The sequence below is a fragment of the Mesoplodon mirus genome, assembly GCF_964341445.2.
Source record: "Mesoplodon mirus genome assembly, chromosome: 4".
NCBI lineage: Eukaryota > Metazoa > Chordata > Mammalia > Artiodactyla > Ziphiidae > Mesoplodon > Mesoplodon mirus.
In genome coordinates, this window is record NC_138979.1 from 178,249,476 (window position 1) to 178,265,584 (window position 16,109).

At 51.4% G+C, this 16,109-nt stretch overlaps 1 protein-coding gene across 1 annotated transcript; it reads left to right on the forward strand.

Moving 5' to 3' along the window:
• Positions 1 to 13,981: 13,981 nt before the first annotated feature.
• On the forward strand, positions 13,982 to 14,940 carry FAM181A (family with sequence similarity 181 member A; the record flags this gene model as incomplete). The annotated part of the gene is made up of 1 exon (XM_082619290.1): positions 13,982 to 14,940. The coding sequence occupies exon 1, from the start codon at positions 14,062 to 14,064 to the stop codon at positions 14,938 to 14,940; it is 879 nt and encodes a 292-aa protein (XP_082475416.1). The 5' UTR covers positions 13,982 to 14,061.
• Positions 14,941 to 16,109: the final 1,169 nt, after the last annotated feature.

Sequence of the window (16,109 nt, forward strand, 5' to 3'; positions counted from 1 at the left end):
AGACTCACAAGAGCCCTTAGCGTCCTGGCAGGCAGTTAAGACAGGAAGTAAAGAGCCAGTCGACAGGGCTTTCATATACAAAATGCACTGTCTATGGGAGTTCCCTGGTGGCCTAGTGGTTAGGATTCCAGCCTTCCACTGCGTGGCCCAGGTTCAATCACTGGTCGGGGAACTGAGATCCAGCAAGCCACATGGTGCGGCCAAAAAATAAAACAAAACAGGACTTCCCTGGTGGCGCAGTGGTTGAGAGTCCGCCTGCCGATGCAGGGGACACGGGTTCGTGCCCCAGTCCGGGGGGATCCCACATGCCGTGGAGCGGCTGGGCCTGTGAGCCATGGCCACTGAGCCTGCGCGTCCAGAGCCTGTGCTCCACAACGGGAGAGGCCACAACAGTGAGAGGCCCGTGTACCGCAAACAAAACAAAACAAAACAAACCAAACAACAAAAAAAGCAAAAATGCACTGTCTTTGCAGAAGAAATTTTGACCACCACTCAACTAGCCATCAACTCTGGGCCAACTCCTTACCCAGGAGAAGATCCGGCTGCCCCAGGGCACAGCTCTTGTCCTCCGCCCCACACAGGTGGAAGATTAGGTGAGTGAACTTGAGCCCCAGTGTGTCTCCTTACAGTGGAAGTAAGGCTCTGGCCGGTGCTTTCTGGTCTCAGGGAGCATCATCTCCCAACAGGCGGCATCTGCTAGGAGCTCACAGGGGCGCAGGGGCAGGCTGGGTGGCAGTGGAGGTGAAGATGACACCGAGGCAGACCCTCCTGCACTGCTCCAGGTGCCTCAGTGGAAGTTCCCCAGCACTGAGGTTTTGGACTTCTTTTTTTTTCGGTCCAGGCTTTGGACATTCCCTCCAATGAGATGAACATTTGACAGGATTGAAGAAAAAACAACAAAAAAAGAGTGATTCTCCAACATTCGCCTGTGTCCTCCTGGGCACTATTCATTAATATCTAAGTTAAGATTCATTTTAATTATTTCAAAATTAATTATTTTAGCTTACTTTAATAGAGGTTAATTAATATTTTAACTGAATTTAATTAATTAAAACTGAAAATAAACCCTGTAACTATCTTGCAAATTGCACCATTATATTGCAGTGCTTTTCTGTGTTAGGAGAGCATTATTCTGTCACATGTAAACATTTAAAATACCACCATTTCTGTACCTTCAAAAGACACTTTAGAATGTCCTTTGAAATGTTTTTAATATGATGAGACTTTCATGAAATGGAAGTGGTACAGGGCTTGCCTGAACCCAGGCTGGGTGTTCCTGGGGACGGCGTCCATTCATGATGGGACTCAACCTCCCTGGGGAGAGACCTGGCAAGAGATCTGGCCAAGGAAACTGAGGCAGAGGCCCAGAGGTATGGGCCAGACCCATGCCCAGGAGTCTGGGAAACATTCATTCATTGAGAACTTATTTTTCGGGCACCCTGTGTGAGGTGGTGTTCTAGGCACTGGGACAGAGCTGTTAGCAAGAGTCCAAGTTCCTGCCTTCTGTGCGACTGACCTCTAGTGGCAGCAGACAGTAAAGCAGGTGAGTAAATATCCAGTGTTTCGTGGAGGTGAGGGCGATGGAGAAGAATAAGGCAGAGGAGGCGGATAGGATGGGGGGAGAGAAGACACACCAGGGGGATAGTGGGGCAAGTCATAAAGGAGGTGAAGGGGTGAGGCCTGCAAAGATCCAGGGCAGGGGTTGGCAAACTTTTCTGTGAAGGACCAGATAGTAAATACTTCGGGTTTGCACGCCCTCTGGTGTTTGTCACGGTCCCTCCGCTCTGCTGCTGTTACCCCAAAGCAGCACAGGCAACAGGTCAATGGATGGGCATGGCTGGGCCCCAGTAAAACTTTACACAAGCAGGTGGTGAGCTGTGGCTTACCAATCCTGATCTAGGGGAAGGGAGTTCCAAGAAGAGGGAACAGCACATGCAAAGGCCCAGTGCCTGGTGACCGAGGAATAGCAAGGAGACTGGCTATACCATGTACCAAGCACAGGAACGCAATACAAGGGGGAGACGTTGGCCAGGAGAGCTCAGGCTCGGTGCTGGGACGGAGGTGAGGGGGCTACTGCATTCACCGTGGCAACTCTTCTGACTCCCCTCTTACCTGATCAGGACCCACTGGGGACCTTGGGAATGGAATACACACAGCAGGCCTGAACAGCCCATTTGCTGATCATGCAAATGTTCCTCTCCTGTGGTAAGACTTTGTTCAGAGAATTCTTTAAAGGGGTGTTTGGGGTTGGATTTGGGATACACACAGAGTTGTGATCAGATGTCAGGAAATGCAGTTAGATGATGAAAAGGAGTCCACTATATATGACCAAAGTGGGACAGTTGCTCCAGGTGGGGGGCAGAGGGGTAGAAATCCGTGAGGTCAGAGATAGACAAGAGGGGACAATGCCCCCCCTTCTCTGAGGGGTGCTGGGGTATAGACACAGACTGAGGTCAAACCCAGCTCTTCTGCTGCTCAGCTCAGTTATAAGAAATAGTTCTTCTACCTCCCCAAGCCTCAGTTTCCTAATCTGTTGAATGGGAAGGACAACGCCCACCTCAGAAAGTTTCATTTGTTCATTCATTCACTCACTCATTCATTCATTGAGGATTAAACAAGATGGCAGATATAAAACTCTGAGCACATTGCAGTCTTCAAGGGGAGTCAGACCCCTGCCCCACCATCTTTCTCTTGGGAAATCCCATTCCTAGGGAGCAAGGGCTCCCCTTTGATAATGAGAGTGTGTTGTTTGTGCAAAGCAGCCGAGAGGGAGAGCTGCGGCTGGGAAGGCCGAGCACTGAAGAGGCACCTGCTGTTTACAGGTTTTTAGGTGACTATCTGTTGAGTTCCCAGGATGACTCAGAAACCAACCAACCATTTTGCTCCATGTTCAAGTTTGTTCATTAAATCATATACTCAGCACACTTTATTATGTGCCTACTGTATGCAAATATACATGGAAGACAACCTTCCTTTCTAGCCTTTTCCTGCCCCACTCCCTGTGGCAACCTCTCCTCTCCGTTGCACTAAACTTCTCACTGTCTTCATTCTCCAGCACGCCTCACACCCCGGTCTCAGTTTGGTGAACTCAACTGATGAACTCTGGCCTGGGAAGTGCGAGCACATGAGTCCTCGGGGAGTCGTTTCCCTTCTCTGGGGCCCTGATCCCTTGATGAAAACCCCAGAGGTTGGGTTACCAGAATGCCAAGCTTCATACCCCCAGCTTTGCATCCTGTGATATCAAAGAGGATTCAGGGACACCTAGCCCATCTCTATCCAGGCCCACAGAAGACACCACTAGCCAATCAGGGCATTCTAACTGCTGAGCCCTGCAGGGTCCTCAGAATCTTTCCAGGGGGTACCTTCCAGCCATTACCAATCAAATCCAAGTTGGCAGTTGAGATTAAACAGACTTTCATTCCTGGCTGGTGCCCTGGATGAGGTGAAGAGACACATCAGAAAGGCGCCAGATACAGTCAAGGTGATGGGCATGTGGAGGGTGGCAGGGGTCAGTACGGGGCAGTGGTCCATTGGGGGCACCCAACAGGGGTACTAAGACACTACTTCTGTGTCATTCCTGTCACATCAGACCCTTTATGGGTGAGACATGCCCAAGGTGGGCTTCACCTGCCAGTTTTGGACCCAGCTCAGAGGGGAGGAAAAAGTGGGGGAAGGGCATTAACTATCAGCCAGGCACCATGTTAGTCTTTTTCAAAGATGATCTTTCCTATTTCCCATTATCCATGCTGCCTGGGAACCACTGTTAGCTCCATTTCAAGATGAAGAACCTGAGCCTCAGAGCTTATTGAACATGATGACTAATCATAAAACCATAATAATCTGCTGGGGTTGGACTCCAGCTTCACCTCTTCTGGCTGTGGGGTCTTAGGCAAGTCGCCTAGTCAGCCTGTCCCTCAGTCTCCTCATCTGTAGAGTGGGGATAATAGCAACAGCCAGCTCATTTTGAAGGAGTTAATATAGATGACATTTTGGGAACATTCTCTAGCATAGAGTAAGAGGTCTATTTGCTAGGCTGTTTGCACGGGTGTCTTATTTATTTTGATATCTCCAGCACCTCACAGAATGCCTTGCACATAGTAGGTGCTCATTAAATGCTTTGGAACTGAGCCATTGAGCTCTGACTATCCTTAGAAGAGTCCCGCATAGCTCTCCTTGTCCCCGTTTCACAGAGAGAAAAACTGAAGCTTGGTGTGATAAGGTGACCTGCCCGAAGTCCCAAAGCTAAGAAATGGTGGAGTGAACTTCCACTCCAGGTGTGTGTGAGCCCAGAGTGCTTCCCATGCCCCTGCCTCCCTCAGGGGCTTCACCCTTCACTTTTTCCTTAAAATGTTCCAAAGACTCACCTGCTGTTCAGCCCCTGAATAGAGGATATGTAACCACGTGTCATAGGAGAACGTGAGTGGACAGTGATTCTGACCAGAAGGAATTAATTAACCAATGAAGTCTGAAAGCTAGATCTATAAAGTAACTGAGATATTTGATAAGTGTGTTCCGAGCTAACCTTGATTCGAGGCAGTGGAAGGTGAAGAATGAACATGATATAAAGTGAATTAAGAGAGTTCAAGGTGCCCATAAGCTGGATAGGGATTGACCATGGGTTTTATCTTATTTGGTGGAGGCTGCTGAAAGGTACAGAGCCACTGCAGGGGTCAGCAGGAAAGGGTGCTGACTTGCTGTGATGTCTGCCCAGGGATGGATGTGAACAGTTGGCATCTGTGAAGGAAATGATAAAAGGCTGGTTCTTTGGCTGGGAACTGGCCCCAGGAATGGTGACGAAGGGATCCTGAGCCTTTCCCCAATCTCCTGATGCTCACTCAGTGACTCAGGTGTTTTGTGAATGGCCAGCCTCTAGAACAATTGGGAGCATTGACTTCTAGAGAAACTGAGCACGGGCTAAGAGCAGAGCCCTCCTTGGTGAGATGGCCGTGTGTCTGTCTCATTCTTCCTAACTTCATCCACAGGTTTGCTTCACTGTACTAAGTGACTTCTAGCCTTGGAATTATGGTGAAGTTTCAGACCTGGACATGTTTCCAGGCTCTGTGAGAACCTACACCTGCCCAATTTATCTGTCCTGGAAGGAGTCTCAGAGAGCATCCAGGCAGTGAACTTCCATCCTGGCTGCACATTAGAATCACCTGGGGGGCTTTTAAAACTACCAGGGCCTGCCTCACCTTCCCCCCCACTGCCCCAGTGAAAAAGATTCTGAGTTTGTTGGTCTCAGGAGGAGCCTGGCATTGGGTAGAGAAGCACTGATTTAGGACAACAGTAAAATGATGGCAACACATTGAAACTAATAGACTGTAACAGTTATGTATGTACACTGAAATACGTAGAGCAACCGCTAAAAAAACTATGCAGAGAGATATATCCAAAGAAACAGAAAACAAATGACCAAATGGCAGACTTAAGCCCTAACATGTCAACAGTTAATGTAACATAAATGGTATAAAAATTAAAAGAGATTGGCAGAGTGGATTAAAAAATGACCCAATCGCCTATTGTCTACAAGAGATTCACTTCAAATATAACTATATAGGCAGGTTGAAAGTTAAAAGATGAACAAAGATATATCATGCAAACATTAATTTTTAAAAGCAGGAGTGGCTATATTAATATCAAGTAAAGTAGATTTTAGAGCAAAGAGAATTACCAGGGACAAAGAGAAGCATTACATAATGCTAAAAGCATCAATCAACCAGGAAAACATAGCAATCTTAAATGTTTGCACATCAAACAATAGAACTGCATAGTACATGAAGCAAAATCTGATAAAGCTGAAAGGAGAAGTAGACAAATCCACAATTATAGTTGAATACTTAGACACCCCTCTCTCGGCAATTGACAGAACTACCAGACAGAAAAGCAGCAAAGATGTAGAAGAACTGAACAGCACCGTCAGCCAGCAAGATCTAATTGACATTTATAGAACCCTCAAGCCCACAACAGCAGACCATACATTCTTTTCAAGTGCTTGTGGAATATTTGCTAGGATAGACCATACCCTGAGTGATTAAACAAACTTCAACAAATTTAAAAGAATTCAAGTTATACTGTGTATGTTCTCTGACCATAATGAAATCAAAGTAGAGATCAACAGCAGAAGGATTACTCTCAAAATCTCTAGGCGCTGGAAATTAAACAACATACCTCTCATGCTTCTCAGTAATCAGTGGGTCTGTAATTATCTGTAATTAGTCAGAGTTCTCCAGAGAAACTATGTCTATCTATCTAATCTATACACACACACACACACACACACACACACATACATATATGGGAGAGAGAGATTTATTATGAGGAATTGACTCATGTGATTATGGAGGCTAAGAAGTCGTATGATCTGCCGTATGCAAGCTAGAGACCTAGGAAGGCTGGTGGTGTACTTCCAGTCTGAGTCCAAAGGTCTGAGAACCAAGCGAGCTGAATATGTAAATCCCAGTTCAGTTCAAGGGGAGGAGAAGACCGATGTCCCAGCTCAAGCAGGGAGGCAGGAAGAGAAGAAATCTTCCCTTCCTCTGTTTTTTGTTTTATTCAGACCCTCAACAGATTGGATGATGCCCGCCCACACTGGGAAGGGCAATGCCTTCTCAGTCCACTATTTCAAATGCTTATCTCTTCCAGAAACACCCTCACAGACACACCCAGAACTAATGACTAACCAGACATCTGGGCACCTCATAATCCAGTCAAGTTGACACATAACATTAACCATCACAGGGTCAAAGAGGACATATCAAGAGAAATACCAAAGACGCACTGAACCGATGGAAATTTAAGATAAAAGATGTCAAAATTTGTGAGATGCAGCTAAAACAGCACTGAGAGGAAATTTTATAGCACTAACTTCTTACATTAGAAAAGAAAATCTCAATTATTTAAGTTCATGAAAGTAGAAAAAGAAAAGTAAAACAAACCCAAAGAAGGGGGAAGAAAAGAAATAATGAAGAGTAGAAATCAATGAAATTGAAAACAGAAAGACAATACAGAAAATCAATAAAATGCTTGTTCTTGGAAAAGATCAATAAAATTGATAAACCTCTAGCAAGGCTGACCAAAACAGGAGACACAAATCACCAGTATCAGGAGTGAACTGAGATAGCATCACAGATCACAGCAGACATCAAAATGATAATAAAGGGATCCTATGAGTGACTCCATGCACAGAAATGCAACAGCGTAGATGAAATGGATCAATCCCTCAAACACTACAAACTACTCAAGCTCATCCAGTATGAAGGAGATAATCTGAATAATCCTATTACTAGTAAAGAAGTTGAGTTTGTAGTTAAAAACCTCCCCCCAAAGAAATCCCCAGGCCCAGATGTTTTCATGGGAGAATCCTACCAAACATTTAAAGAATTAGCACCAATTTTATACTCTTCTAGGAAAAAAAATTTGGAAACATTGCCAACTTCATTTTATGGGGCCATTGTTACCATGAAGCCAAAACCAGACAAAAACAGTACAAAAACCAAAACTATAGACTAATACACCCAATGAACATAGAGAAGAGCAAAAAAAAAAAAAAAATCCTCAACAAAATATCAGCAAATTAAATTCAGCAATATATGAAAAGAATTATACACCCTAACTGAGTGGAATGTTTTTCCCAGGAATGCAAGGCTGGTTCAATATTTGAAAATCTACCAGTATAATTCACCATATCTATAGGCTAAACAAGAAAAACCACATGATCATATAAATTAATGAAAAAAATCATTTGACAATATTTAACACTGATACATGATTAAAAAAACTCTCTGCATATTTGGAATAGAGGAGAACTTTCTCAACCAGATAAAGGGCATCTACAAAAATCCTATAGCTAACATCATACTTAATGGTAAAAGACTGAATGCTTTCCCCCTAAGACCAAGAACAAGGCACGGATGTCTGTTCTCACCTCATCCAACATAAAATTCTTTCTCTGAACCTGGCCCTTCCTGAGACCCCATGTGATGAATGAAAATTTGAGGCTCTAGCCTCTCTTCCTAGAGAGTTGGGTCCTCGGACTCACCTGCTCATTCATATAACTTTCCAGAAAGCACAAGAGAATGCAAAGGAGTTCACCTAATTTTAATATGCTGAATCTGCTCTAATTTATGTTAGGAAAAAGCACATTTTCTAAGTTTGGAACGTTTGTAAATAACACTGACTTGTGACACACCAGCCCCACACCAGTGTCCATGTGTGCACCATGGAGGCTGAGAGCTGCTAATGTAATCCAGCCAGGAAACTGAGGCCCAGAGAGGGTGAGTGACTGGTCCAAGATCACACAGCCAGGTATGGGCAGAGTTCAGAGGTCTTATCTCCAAAACCAGTCTCCCTTCTGGCTTCATAATAATGCAGTGAAATCACTTCCAATATGGGACTTGATCACACTGACATTTGTCTCTGTCACTGCAGTCGAGCTGTGGCCCAGGACACAGGGACTGTCTGAGCTGGGCTGTGACCTCTCCAGGTCATCGCGAGGTCTCTAGCTGCTCTGAGGGCACAATCATGCTGATGTTCAGCCTCAGTTGTGAGGCAAGGTCGCCAAGGCCAGAAGCCCTCGGCCCAGCAGCCAAATTTCAACCCGACGCCTCCCATTACAAGGAAACAGGGAGCCTGTCTGCTCTAATTACAGTTGACAGTAAGCCTCAGGCTGGTCTTTCATAGAAATACTCCCATTATGTAAGGAGGTTACATAAATCATCTTGTGATGTCCACGTCATACATCCACAGAGGTGCTGGCTGGACCACTGTGCCCTTGCCCCCAGTGTAGCCTCTGTATGCTTCCTGAGCGGGGGTGGTTGGACAGTACAGCTGACGTCAGAATGTAATCTACAGGCCCTTATTTCCACATTCCCTGTCATCAAAACAGACTCCTTGCTCTAATCCACTGTTTGCAAAATAAGTAGAAAGTATGCATTTGCGTGTGCAAAGTCAATCTGGACGCACCACACACTGCCGTCGCTGTTTTACACGTTGGACTCCCACACGCTGTTTCTTAATGGGCTTCGCTGCATAAAAGCGGTTTGAAAGCGCACTGCCCCAGGTCGCCTCCCTAGGTTCCCTCTGGCTGGGCTGGCACCAGACATGGCCAACTGCCTCCTTTAGCTTTTCAGTTTCAGGCTGCACCGGCGTCAGCTAATTCTAGAAGAGGACCATGTCAGATGACATCCAGAGATTCTGGATGGGTGGTCCCTAGTAGTTTGGGAAACCAAGGAAAGTTAGGGTGTCGTTCGTTTCACCGCTGGATGGGCCCGAAGATGGATGCTTAAACATCAAGACAAAGTTGATCTCTCCCCTCCAGTAAGTTGCCTTGAGAACAGAGAAGCAAGCGAAATGTGCCCACCCTTGAACCCTCTGGTCCTGGCACATAGTAGGTGCCGAATGGAGTCCCTCGAGATGAATAGTGTGGATAAACTTGAGGCGGGGTTAACACGACTGGGATGTAGGAGATCCATGGTAATGACAGCAGATGGTTGGGACGGGACCCTCAAGTTCAATTCAGCACAGCTCACTTGCTTTCAACAGAGCTTTCTAGAGCCCCTGCTGTGGCGCAGGGGGATGCAATTGTGAAAAAGAGCTTCTTGCTTTCAAGGCACACACACAGTCGAGAAGGAACACACAGTCGAGAAGGAACACACAATTTCTCATCAAGTGCAACCACGGCAGCCACAAGGGTCAGTCATGAAGGCCTGCTCTGTGCCAAGGCCATTCTAGGCACCAGAGATACAGAAATGAACTGGCAGACAAGCTCCCTGCTCTCATGGAGCTTGCCCAGGCAAGGCTGGGAGGTGGGGGCAAGCAATAAACAATAACACTAGACAGGAAGCAGTTGCTTCTAGTCCACAGGATAAATTCTATTCGGCAGGATGGCCAAAGTATTTAATTCATGAAACACTTAATGAGAAGCTACTCTGTGCCAGGCCCCAGTAGGGGCCAGATTCCAAAGGGCCTTTTGTGTTAAGCCAAGGAGGTTAGACTTCATCTTTGAATCTGTAAATGGAAGGATGGGAGACGGTGTCGTATACAATGCTGGCAGTTGGTGGAAGTCTTCCTGGATGTTTGAGCTGGGCCTTGAAGAATGCCGAGGGGACAGGGTTGCCTGAGTTGGGCCCAAGAAGCAGAAGTCTGAGGCTTGCCTTTCGGTGTGTCACCAACTGTAAATAGGGAGAACAATTCACTCCCTGCGCAGGACCAGGACCACAGTGAGAGAACGACTGTGGAAGGACTGTCTAGAGTGAAGCATGGTTATTATTAGTGATGTTTTTCCACCTGTCTATATGGCCCGTTGGAAAATAACGGAGAAGCCTTCCCCAGCAGGTGTCACCGGCAGCGCCAGAGGCCTGGCCTGAGGCCTGGGGTGCCTCCGCGTCCATGTGGAGCCGTGGATCAGGTTCTCAGGCCACAGTTCAAGCCACAGCTGGCCTGCTCCCCTCGCCTGGTCACCGACAGCCACGGCTCCCGTGTTCCTGAGTCGGAAGTTGAAAGTCACATTCCAATGAAAGGACGCAAGAGCTGAACCCGGGACTTGATGTAGAAAATCTGGTCTGCGAGGCCTCCTAACAGCTCAGGGAATCAGCGAGGGCTGGTGGGACTGACACGGGCTTTGTACACAGACAGTCCTGGCTTCAAGTTCAAGTTCTGCCACTTAGTAGCTGCGGGGCCTTGGGAAAGTAACTGCATCTGTGCTCTTCCTCTGTGATGGCCACACGCACACCCTCGGAGCTGTCTCAGGGCCACGTGAGATGGTCCGTGTGCATGCGTCTCAGCACGAACCAGATGTCCTGCAAGTATCGACTGTCTTCACCCCGTGTTTTTCTCCCTCCCTCCCTTCCTTCCCTCTTTCCTCAAAAAGTATTTGGTGGAAGAACAGCCAGTGTTAAGAGCTCTGGAGATTTTTAAAGATGCAGACTCAACTCCCATGGAGCTCAGGGACCTGTTGGGGACAAGGGTCCATTACTGGCTGAAAAGCAAGGGGATGTTGTCACAGGCAGGCAGCATCAGGTGGGTTGGAGTGACTGCAGGTGCCCTGGAGTCTAAAAGGAAGCTGAGATCCGAGCAGAGTGGCCTGAGAGCGTCTTGATGCTCTTAGAAGGGAGAAGGCGTTCCAGAGAGAGGGGCAGGCAGGAGCAGACATGGAGTGTGCAGGAGGCCAGGCAGGAATGGGGCCAGTGTCCCAGCAGAGAGTAATGGAGAAGGTGTCTCCTGGGCCGGTGCTGGGTTATGGAGGAACCGGAACGCACATCAGGCTGGCTGACCCAGCCTCCACCAGGCAGCTGGCAGCGGGGAGCCATGATGAGAGCAGTTCCAGAGCCTAACCTGGTGACCTCAGGCATTAGAGTGTTTTCTCCAGCCGTGTGTGTGCAGGACATTTTGGAGCAGAAAGGATGTTTCTTGCTTCTCCCAGTCAGGGTGGGCTGGGTTATGCTGCAGAAACAAATAACCCCTAAATCTCAGGGGTTTAAAATGACAGTGGTTTAGCCCTCAGCCACACAGACGCTGCTGCAGATATGGGCCAATAATCCAGGATGCTCCAGTCCAAGGTCACCTTCATCTCAGCAGCAGGGGAAGAGGGCATAGAGAACAGTGCACTGGCTCGTAAATGCCTAAACTGAATTCTCCTCCGAACCCGTCCTTCTGCCTGTAGAGACTCTCAGGCCAGAGAGGAGGCGGCTTGGAGCCCAGTGCTGTGGGCAGGCGCCTCGTGCTGGCAGTGGCTGCCTATTGGCCAGCAGGAGGGGGTGGGACCACCACTCTTGGGTGAGTCCTCCTGCCCTGCCGGTGCTCCCAGTCTGGGGGAGTGGGACCCTTGGAGAGGAGTCCTTGGCATTATAGGTTGTGATGTCAAGGTGTGGGTTGGTGTCAGCTGGCTAGGGACAGGAGGAGAAGGTGGCAGAGGAAAGGGGGAAAAGAAAGGAAGAGGAGGGGAAGGAGGAGGGGAAGGAAGAGACAGAGTGTGGGACGGTGGGGGCCCACCCGGCTGGCTGGCATGGAGGCCTCGCCCATCAGCATTTCCCAGGCAGCTTCCCTCCACCTGCGGCCTCACCTTCCCTCCGGGCAGTCAGTGGGCAGGGCCAGAGGCTGGCTCTAGGCTCCCTTGCTTGCTCAGAGCGGCCCTGCTTGCGGGCCCCGCCAGCGTTGGCACGGTGACAGTAGCCAAGTGTGCAAACTTGTGCCATTGTCCCCAGGCCAGGGGGAGCCATGGAGACTGGCTAATATGACACAGGAAAATGTTTGCTGATGGCAATTCTATGGGCTTTGTCCACCTCTTTCTCCATCATGACGACTCGATTTAAGTCCCTAACTGTTTGACTACAAATGCTAGGGGACCGTGCAACGCCAACCTTTTGTCCGGCCGCGCTGAATGGGCAATTCAGGCTTTGTGCAGCTCAATTGAGGAAGCAAACATAAAGACAAGATTCCTGAGAGCTCCAGCTCCCTTCCCATGGATATCCCAGCACCTCGTTAGAGAGTCCTTCCCTGGCTACCTCTCCAACATCAGTGTGCTGCCCGCCCTCGCAGGCCTGCCAGCGCCCGATGCCTTGGGAAGGGGGTGGGGAGAGAGACAGGACAGGGGAGAGAGGGAAAGAGGCAGAGACAGCAGAGAGAGCCACTCAACACCCGGGGACAGCGGGGGAAGCAGCCCACCCCGGCTCACCCCATCCGATTGTCTGTCTGCACTGGAGCATGGCAGCTGTAGGCCTGGAGTCTGGGGGAGCTTTGCCAGCCCATCTCTTCTGGGCCCAGCCCCTCCTCAATCTTGAACTTTTTAAACGTGCGCGCGCGCACACACACACGTACACACACGCACTCGTGCGTGCACGCGCGCGCGCACACACACACACACACACCCCGCCCCCTCGAGGAAACAGGGAACCGAGGTCAAGGGGAGGAGGGGCGTGGAGGCCGAGAAGGAGAGTGGGCTGAGGGGTAGAAATTTACCGGGAAATGATTGCATTTGGGAGCTGTCTTTTTTGTGATGGTCCCCATGGTGACAATTTGTGACGGCAAAGAATGTGGGAACGGGGCGCTGCCGCCTGATTGGGATGCTTTGTATCTGGAGAGGCGCTCCTGATTGGCCTGAGGGGCCCCCCAGCTCCGGGGACTCGTCCTCCATTCAGCCCGCCCGAGGGCTGCACAACTGCCTGAAGCCGGACCACGGAGCTCGCCGGCCGCGCCGGGCCTGGCCCAGGTCTGCGGCGGGGAACCTGCCGGGCCACCTTGGTGGGGCCCGGGGCCCCGCACCCTCGGTCAGTGTGGAGGTCCAGGCGTCTTAGGCCCCACTGGGTGGGGACGTGGGGCAGGCTGGGGCCTGGGGGAGGGGCGAGGTGCTGCGGGTGGTGGCCGAGGAGGCATGAAATTGCTGCAGATGCTTCTACGGGGGAGTCCCTGCTGCCCACAGCCTGAGATCAGCCCGCCAGGCAGGCCTCGGCTTGAGTGCCAGACAGGGGTCCTGCCTGTCCTGCGTGAGAACTGTGGGTGGAGCGTGGGGACTGAGGAGGGGGGTGGATGCTAGTAGGGTTGGGGGCGGGGGTGGGAGGAGGAGGGCACCGCCGGGGAGACAGGGGGCTTGGCCTTGCCTTAAAGTGGAGCGGTTGCCTCGGCTCAGAAAATGAAAACCTTGCTGGCAGGTTGTGCATGCCGGCGGCGTGGTATGTGGGAGACACAGTGGGCTCCAGCCCCAGCAATGCCACTTGTGGCTGGGTCGCCTAGGGCAAGTCGCCCGACCTCTCTGAGCCTAGGCTGCGTGTGCAGGGCAACAGACCCAAGACGATGAAATGTGTTTGTGCATCACAGATGCTCTGGGAATGCTTAGAGGCTTGAATGAGCGTCCCACGGCCCAGGACTCTGTCTAGGGCTGAGGGGTGTTGTGGTGAGGCGCACCGTCGGCAGCCATGTGGCCTCTGGGGAGGGCTGAGCGTGGTTGCGCAAAGAGACTCTAGCGGCTGCTGTGTCCCTCCAGGTCAGCCCCGTGCCCTTCCCTGGAGCCGCCAGCCGCCTGCAGAGCTGCCCTCTTCATGGAAAGCCCCGTGCGGCGGTCCCCTGGTGATGGCATCCGACAGCGACGTGAAGATGCTGCTGAACTTTGTGAATCTGGCATCCAGCGACATCAAGGCGGCCCTGGACAAGTCTGCACCCTGCCGCCGCTCGGTGGACCACCGCAAGTACCTGCAGAAGCAGCTCAAGCGCTTCTCCCAGAAGTATGCCCGGATCCCGCGGGGCCTCCCCGGCAGAGGGGCCGAGCCTCACCTGAAAAGGGGGTCCGAGGACCGGCCTGGGAGGCTGCCCCTCGATTCTGGCCACAGTTCCAGCCCCAGCGGGGGTGGGTGCTGCAAGGAGAAGGCGTTGGGGAACCCCTACAGGGAGGAATGTCTCTCTAAGGAGCAGACCTTACACGGGCCAGATCCAGAAGCTGCCAGGCCTGGCCAGGTGCCCATGAGGAAAAGACAGCTACCCGCTTCCTTCTGGGAAGAGCCACGGCCCACCCAAAGCTACCCCGTGGGGTTGGAGGGGGGACTGGGCCCCAGGGAGGGACCTCCCTATGAGGGTAAGAAACACTGCAAGGGCTTGGAGCCCCTGGGGCCCGAGACAGCCCCAGTGCCCGCACCCCCAAGGGCACCCGCTGAAAAGGAGCCACTCAAGATGCCTGGGGTCTCCCTGGTGGGCCGTGTCAATGCCTGGAGCTGCTGCCCCTTCCAGTACCATGGACAGCCCGTCTACCCAGGCCCTCCAGGGGCCTTGCCTCAGAGCCCGTTCCCCGGCCTGGGCCTCTGGCGGAAAAGCTCGGCTTCCCCCGGCGAGCTGGCCCACTTCTGCAAGGATGTGGAAGGCCCCGGGCAGAAAGTGTACAGACCCGTGGTTCTGAAGCCTATCCCCACCAAGCCGGCCATGCCCCCGCCCATCTTCAACGTCTTTGGCTACCTCTAGCCGGGCTGGGAGGGCCTTGGTTCCCACCGCTGGCTTGCAGGGGTGTTGGAGACCCCGGGAGCTCTCCTGGTGAGCAGTGGGCTGGGCAGTGGTGTAGCCTCTTGAGAGCCTTCCCTTTGTGTGTGGGGGGAAGGGGGAGGGCAGGATCGGGGCAGGGGCTTCTCAGGCAGTTGCCCAGCCAGCCCTTGCAGCCTTGGGAGCGGTGGAGCCGGGCTCGGCCGGCCCCTCTCCAACCGGGCCAGAGCCCGACAGATCACCCGCAGGCCTGTGCAGACCTCAGTCGGCGGGGCGTTGCTCTGGTCTGCCGGCCGTTCTAGAAGCCAGAGTTACGCACCTGTGCATCTGCCACCCACTGTGTAAGCCAATCTCAGTTCTGTTCTTCTTGTTCTTTGTAAATATTAAGAAGGCTAAAAGAATAAAAACATTTCTTTTGCAGTTTTCACATCTTGGGTCCATGAAGTTGAATGGTCCCCAGGACTAGGACATGCTGGCTGGCCCAGATGGAGGGCCAGAGGCTTACAGAGGCTGTGGGGGAAGCCTGGAGTGGCCCAGAGACCTCCGTGATGTCTGGGGATGGGCACTGGGGCCCAACCGCTCAATTCCAAGGAAGGAGGGTGGAGACAGTTCACGGGAAAGGATGCTCTGATTCCCCACGCCAGAGAACAGAGCGGGGAAGGTGTGGCTACCCAGAGGGTCCAAAATGCTCTAGAGAATAGGGAGGCTGGGACCAGGGCAGGGGGACCTGTGCTCCTGGCTCTGCCGTGGAGTGTGGGGCTGGGGCCTTCCTCTTGGGGCCTCTCTGCCCCACCTGCAGGATGAGGGGTGGGAAGAGAATGGTTCCCTCTGCAGTACCTTCCACTCCAATCACAGCCTCAGGGCAGAGACTGGGCCAAGACCAAGCAGGAGCAGAGCCCCTTGTGGACAAAACAACTGGTTGTTTGACCAAATTGCTCCTTTTTTCCACATAGTCTTTGGTTCTCTGTCCACGGGCAAAATCATCATCACCGTCATCATCGTCATCACCACCGTCATCACGTCTAGCTCATTCAAATTCCTAGGTTACCTGCCAATGGCTCTCTTCCCCAGGCCTGATGCAGCCCCTGGCACACCCTAGGTGCCCTGCCAGTGGAATGATGAGGGCCTCTGCCTGTGACAATGCACAGAGGGGG